This window comes from Sceloporus occidentalis, unplaced genomic scaffold, assembly GCF_023333645.1.
Source record: "Sceloporus occidentalis isolate IW3139 unplaced genomic scaffold, rSceOcc1.0.p SCAF_6, whole genome shotgun sequence".
Lineage (NCBI taxonomy): Eukaryota > Metazoa > Chordata > Lepidosauria > Squamata > Phrynosomatidae > Sceloporus > Sceloporus occidentalis.
In genome coordinates this window covers 46,356,147-46,363,104 of record NW_028316986.1, presented here as the reverse complement: position 1 = coordinate 46,363,104, position 6,958 = coordinate 46,356,147, and the positions used below count along the sequence as shown (strand labels likewise).

The following is a 6,958-nucleotide window of genomic DNA, read 5'->3' as shown; positions in this document are numbered from 1 at the left end:
ACTACAACTCCCATGATTCCCTAGCATTGAGCCATGGCAGTTAAAGCGGTATCAGACAGCATTGTTTCTGCAATGTAGATGCAGCCTTCAGTCCAAAACACATGCAGAAATAATCCAGTTTGAACCCGCTTTAACTGCCCTGGCTGAATGGCAGGAATTCTGGAAACTAGTTTTGTGAGACGCTTAGCCTTCTCTGACAGAGGGCTCTGGTGCCACAATAAACTGCAATTCCTAGCATTTCCTAGCAGTTAAAGCGGTCTCAAACTGGATTATTTCTGCAGTGTGTTTTGGACCTTCGTCTGCTTTCCACCCATTTTCTTTTTTTAGCTCTCTCTCTCTTCTCCCTTGGCCTCCCTCCCTGATTTTTACTTTGTGTTTGGTTGGAATTGTACTTTGCTCTTTATATATATATTGTATGTTTTATGTAATTTTATATCATTTTAGCAAAATGATTTTGTTATTAAATGTTTATTCTAAAGTTTTAAAAACTATTTTATCTATTTGTTTAATATAATAAAAATGAGCAGAGTGGCAGAATCTATCAAATGGGATACACTTCTCCTCTGTGTGCCAGGTGTTGACCACCCAAAAGTGTAATTGGGCTCTTTAGCATGGGTACAAAGGCCACAATAAATGCAAAGATGTAAAGATAGGAGGGAAAGGAATTTTGGTGCATCTCCTCATAAAAGATGTGGGTTTAAAGGTTAAAAATTTCCCTTTAAAGAAAGACAGTACTGTAATTTAGTTAAAGCAACTGTGACCTAAAATATTACACACAGGTTGAAGACAAGCTGAATTTCTTTCCACACGCATATGTCTATTTCTTTCTGTGGTTTCTTTCTGTGGAACACAATGAAGCGGTCACAGAATCATAGTTGGAAGAGACCGCAAGGGCCACCCAGTCCAACCCCATTCTGCCATGCAGGAACTCTCAGTCAAAGCATACCCGACAGATGGCCATCCAGCCTCTGTTTAAAGACCTCCAAGGAGGGAGACTCCACTACACTCCGAGGAAGGAGTGTGTTCCACTGTTGAACAGCCTTTACTGTCAGGAAGTTCCTCCTAATGTTGAGGTGGAATCTCTTTTCCTGTAGCTTACATCCATTGTTCTGGATCCTAGTCTCTGGAGCGGCAGAAAACAAGCTAGCTCCCTCCTCAATATATCCCTTCAAATACTTAAACAGTGTTATCTTATCAGCTCTCTTCTCCAAGCTAAACATACCCAGCATCCTAAATCTATCCTTATAGGGCTTGAGGGTTTCCAGCCTTTCATCATTTTAGTTGCCCTCCTCTGGACATGCTCCAGCTTCTCAACATTGTGAATTGTGGTGCCCAGAACTGGACAAAATAATCCAGCTGGGGCCTGACCAAGGCAGAATAGAGTGGCACTATTCTCTCAATCGAGACACTATACTTAAAACTGATGCAGCCAAGAATCACATTGGCTTTCTTAGCTGCCACATCACACAGCTGCCTTATGTTCAGCCTGTGGTCCACTAGGACTCCTAAATCAGTTTCGAACATACTCTCGTCAAGCCAGGTGCCACCCATCCTATATGCATTTCATGTTTACTGCCCATCTGTAAAAAAGGAGTTTTAGCTAAAGCAAAGAAACTCCAAAACAACCCTGCTTTTTAATCTGTTGTGAACTGCTTTAGTTCCAAACTGAGAGAAAGGTGGGATACAAAGAAATCTAATAGTCCATCCCCAAATAACATTGTCCAGTTCGGCAAACCTTTAATATGCATTTAAGAAATCAAAAGATTTGAAGAGCATCTGTGAAGGAACTCTACAAGATCCTAAAGTGTAAAGATAGATAACTGAATACAGAGTCAGCATGGTGCCATGCTTTGAGTATTAGTTTATGTCTCCACAGATTTCCTACTGCCATGGAAGTTCACTGGGTGACCCTGGGAAGGCCACTCTCTCTCAGCAAAGGCAAATCCCCTCTGAACAAATCTTGCTAAGAAAACCTTACGCTAGTTTTGTCTTAGGGCCAGCATCAGTCAGGAATGACTTGAAGCTATACAACAGCTAGCTAAAGTTAGGATTGTTCATGCCATAATATTTCCACTTTCTGTGCATGGTTGTGAAAGTTCACACAGACAGTGAAAACAACCGAGAAGAACTCATTTGCAATGTGGTGCTTGGGAGCGTTTGCATGGATACTGTGGACTGCTGGAAAGTCAAATGGGTTCCAGAGCAAATCAAGCCTGAACTCTGTCTAGATGCCAAGATGACTAGACTGAGGCTGTCATACTTTGTACATACAGTCGGCCCTCCATACCAGCAGGCTAGCCATCTGTGGATTGGAGCTCTGCCCCATTACTGTCAATGGCAGCGCATGCATATGGGTGCGCCAACAGGGTGTCATGCCCATTGCGCATCCATTGGCAATAACGGGACTGGAGGTCCCACGTTCTTCAGTATCAGTTGAACTGAGCCCCTGCTGATAGAGGGCTGACTGCATCATGAGAAAACGTGTTTGTTGTTGTTGTTGTTGTTGTTAACCTGAGTCCTAGTGACCCTGTGGGTGAGACACCTGTCCTCTGTCCTTGGCTGCTCTGCTCAGGGCCTGGGAACTGATACCTAGCTGTGGGCTCCTAGTATAGGACCGTCCTCCCTTTCTGCTTCCCTCCACCTTGGCTAGCATTATGGTCTTTCCTAATGACCCATGCCTTCTGGGGATGTGGCCAAAGTACAACAGCCTCAGTTTTGCCACCTTGGCCTCCAGGGAGAGTTCGGGCTTGATCTATTTCAGGGCCCCTCTGTTTGCCACTGGGGCCCTCTCCTCCGGCCTCATCCCCTCCAACACGAATGGGCCTCCGTCCTAAAAGCCATTCGGAACTAGAGATGCAAATAAAATATCAATCAATCAATCAATCAATCAATAAAGAGCTAAAGATGGTCACAGACAGACAGAGCAGTGAACAAATAAAATGCAAACAAAAAGGAAACAGGTAAATAAACAGCTGAAAGGCAAACGTCCTGCTCAAAATGGAGGACGCGTCCGGGAAAAGGGAGCCTTGCGCAGGCCCCGCCCCCGCCCTTTGATTGACAGCTCTGGGAGCTTCCCTGGCGGGGCGCGGGCGGATGGCGTCACTGCGTCGCGGCGGTGACGTCGGAGGGCTCAGCCGAGTGCGCCTGCGCGGGGGGCGAACACGTGGCTCCCGTGGAGAGGAGCCTGGGTGAGGGCCGGGCCTCGGAGCCAAGCAGCGGGGGTCGCGATGGCGGTGTCCGGCGGCGACCGGGAGCAGGGCTCTGGGGCGGCGTCCGCGGGGGCCCCGGTGTTCGTGGTGGGGACGCCGTGCGCCTTCTCCTCCTCCTGCTCCTCCTCCTTCTCCTCTCAGCGGCCGGAGCAGCAGCGCTGCCGCCTCCTGGCGCTCTCCGGCCCGGATGGCCGGCTCCGCGTGTGGGAGACGGAGGGCAGCCGCCTCCGCCACGAGTACGTCCCCTCCGCCCACCTCAGCGCCGCCTGCACCTGCCTGGCCTGGGCGCCCCCCTCGGGAGGCGGAGGGCGGCCCTCGCCCAGCAAGGTAGGCCTCACCCGCGGGAACACGCGTCACGTGCGGATGGGCCCCTGCGCCCAGGGAAGGGCGGCTGGAAACGTAGACGCTGCGTGCGTCTAAGGGCTCCCTTTTCCGGAGGGCAGCGTGCCTAAAGAAAAGACAAGTAAATACAAGGCAGCCATAGAGAGAGAGAGAGAGAGAGAGACAAACAGAAGTCATCCGAGAAAGCAGTCCTGGGAAGATACATTAATGAATACGATTAGCATTATGTTGCGTTTTGTGTTTTATTTCCTCTCTCTGTAGCTGCCTCGGTCTCTAGAGACAGGCGGGGTAATATAATAACAGTATTCCAGGACGCACTTCCTCCATTTTGTCCCCCCTTTTGAACAGGGCTGTGGTTGCGTTCACACGGGGGAAATAACCCGCTTTGAACCCTCAGTGCTGAGGGGATTCTGGGATTGTACTTTTGTGATTAGCCCCCTTTTTATCTTTCTTCCTTCAGATGTTCTCCCATTTTGCACATGGCAGAAATAACCCAGTTTCAGACTGCTTTAACTGCCCTGACACAGTGCTAGGGGATTCTGGGAACTGTAGTTTATTGTGGCACCAGAGCTCTCTGACAGAAGGCTTAAATGTCTCACAAAGCTCCAGTTCCCAGAATTCCCTAGCACTGAGCCAGGGCAGTTACACCAGTCTCAAACTGGGTTATTTCTGCAGTGTGTTTTGTATCCCCTTTGAGACTAACTGAAAGAAAGACGTTGGCAGCATGAGCTTTCCTAGACTTAAGGCTGCATCTGCACTGCAGAAACAATAATGCAGTTTGACACCGCTTTAACTGCCATGGCTCCATAATGTGGCATCCTGGGATTTGAAGTTTGCTGTGGCGACTGAGCTCTGAGACAGCAAAGGCAAAATACCCACCGAACTACAAACCCCGCTTAAAGTGGTGTCAAAGTGCATTATTTCAAAAGTGTAGATGCACCCTTAAGTCTATTTTTTCAGATAAATTTAGATACAATTGTAATGTAGAGAGACCTTTTAGCACCTTTGAGACTAACTGAGAAGAAGTTAGTACCATGAGCTTTCCTAGACTTAAGTCTATTTCCTCACATCCTCAGATCCATCTGAGGAAGGAGACTGAAGTCTAGGAAAGCTCATGCTGCCAATTTCTTTCTTTTAGTTAGTCTCAAAGGTGCTACAAAATCAGTCTACATCGTCATCATTATAGACTTAAGTTTACAGAAGCTCATGCTGCCGACTTCTTTCTCTCATTCTCAAAGATGCTGCAAGATCTTTCTACTTAACAATATACTACCAAGTGTACTTAAATACACTAAAGGCACCAGATGATGCCTGATCTTGGAAGCCAAGCAGGGTCAGACCTGGTTACTACTCAGACTGGAGACTGTCAATCAACGCCGGGTTCAGAGGAATGAACTGGCAAGACTACCTCTGAGTATTCCTTGCCTAAGAAAACCCTATGAAATTAATGGTGACTTGAAGGCAAATATACCCACATACTATCGAGGCGCGATCAAGCACTAAGAAATACAGACTCCCATCTCCAGCCAATAAATGTATGTATGTAGGGGGCAGGAGTTTGAGTCAGTGGGGTATAGTGGTTCAGGTGCTGGACTAGTACTCTGGAGAGCTGGGTTCAGATCACCATTTGCCCGTGGAAACCCAATGTCCAAATGCATCTGAGGAAGTGGACTTAAGTCTATGAAAGCTCATGCTGCCAACTTCTCTCTTTCACTTAGTCTCAAAGGGACTACAAGATCTCTCTACGTTCTGGTTCTACACACTAACAAGGCTATATTTTTGAATTCTGCCACTATGAAAGAACTAGAAAATGTCCTAAAGAGCAGAGATACACAACTAAACACTAAAGTGAGAATCATCCAAGCCATTTCTTTAGAAATGTCTAATTACCAATTTATAAACTTGCTCTGAGAGCATATCCGAAGAGTGGGGTATGAATATAATTTCCAAAAAAATCCCCATCACCGTGTGTGGATGCAAGTACTGGACCATGTAGAAAGCAGATAGGGAGAAAGTAATGTATTTATGATGTGGTGCTGGAGAAGAGTGTAGAGGATAACATGGATGGCCAAAAGGACAAACAAATGGGCCCTATAACAGATCAGTCCTGAACTCTCCCTGGAAGCCAAGGTGATCAAATTAAGGCTGTTGTACTTGGACCATTTCATGAGAAGACATGACTCTCTAGAAAAGATAATAATGCTACGAAAGGTAGAGGGAAGTAGAAAGAGAGGAAGACTATACACTAGATGAATGGACTCTGTTAAGGACGACATAGGTATGAACCTGCAAGTACTAAGAAAAGTAGCGGAGGACAAGGAGTCTTGGAGATGACTCATCCACAGGGTTGCCATGAGTCAACCTGAGGGTAGTTAACAACAAAGGAAAAGTTAACACCAAGGATGCTTCTACACTTTAGAAATAATGTGATTTGGTACAACTGTTGCAGCTCCATCTTATGGACTCCTCTGGGGGTTCCAGGATTCCTTATGGATACCAGAATCCATGGATATTCAACTCTAATTTTATATAATGGTGTTGTAAAATGCCATCCCTTATATAAAATGGCAAAATGAAGGTCTGCTGCTGTTGCTGCTTCTTCTTCTACTTCTTATTTATTTATTTATTTATTTATTTTTATTTCTCCAGAAAGGGCCCAAGGCAGTTCACAGATAAAAACAATTTTAAAAACATTACAATAAAAATTTAAAACAGTTAAAATCATCAAAAACAGTATAAAATTACATACAAATACACAGAAGTTAAAAAGCATAACTTAAACACACACACCATATAACAGCCTCCCTGACTTGATTATATATTAAACTCCTGCCCAAATTAAAAAAACCCTCTTAGCTTGCCAACAAAATGAAGGGGGCTAATCTATCTTGCCACAGAAGGGCATTCCAGAAGCTGGATGTATTTATTTATTTATTAATAAAAATGTTTTCAGGCCATGGGACATTGAATCTGTGGATGCAGAGGGCCAACTATGCATAGTGCTGAGTATATGGAAAATGCACTGCTGGTTTTTAAGTAATAGGATCCTCTTGTTCTTACTGTGCTGAGTTATCCTGCAGTTCTACCTTTAGATACAGGAACCTTCTTGTTCTTTTTAAAGGTGATTAATCTCAACTGAGGAGGACTAGACTAGCAGCTGTCACCAAGAGGACCTTTTCATCAGCAGCCCCTAGACTGTGGAATAACCTGCCAGAAGAGATTTGACAGCTAAATATGTTGTCTGAATTTAAAACAGTATTAAAGACCTATCTCTTCTGGCAAGCATACCCAGTTGATTTTAAGCTATACATTTTAAATTGGTATATTTTTAATTTTAAAAAAGTCTGGATGATTTTAATGTGTAATGGGCTGGGTACAGACCGCCAAAAAGAGGCACCTCCTTGGCG

General features: G+C 45.2%; 1 protein-coding gene across 1 annotated transcript in view; it reads left to right on the top strand.

Moving 5' to 3' along the window:
* The first annotated feature begins 3,161 nt into the window (after positions 1–3,161).
* The window catches only part of WDR43 (WD repeat domain 43), a 46,722-nt gene continuing 42,925 nt past the window's right edge, over positions 3,162–6,958 (top strand). The window contains exon 1 of the mRNA XM_089529554.1: positions 3,162–3,536. Within this exon, the coding sequence (XP_089385680.1) occupies positions 3,228–3,536 (309 nt within the window). The 5' untranslated portion in view covers positions 3,162–3,227. The remainder of the gene's footprint in view (positions 3,537–6,958) is intronic.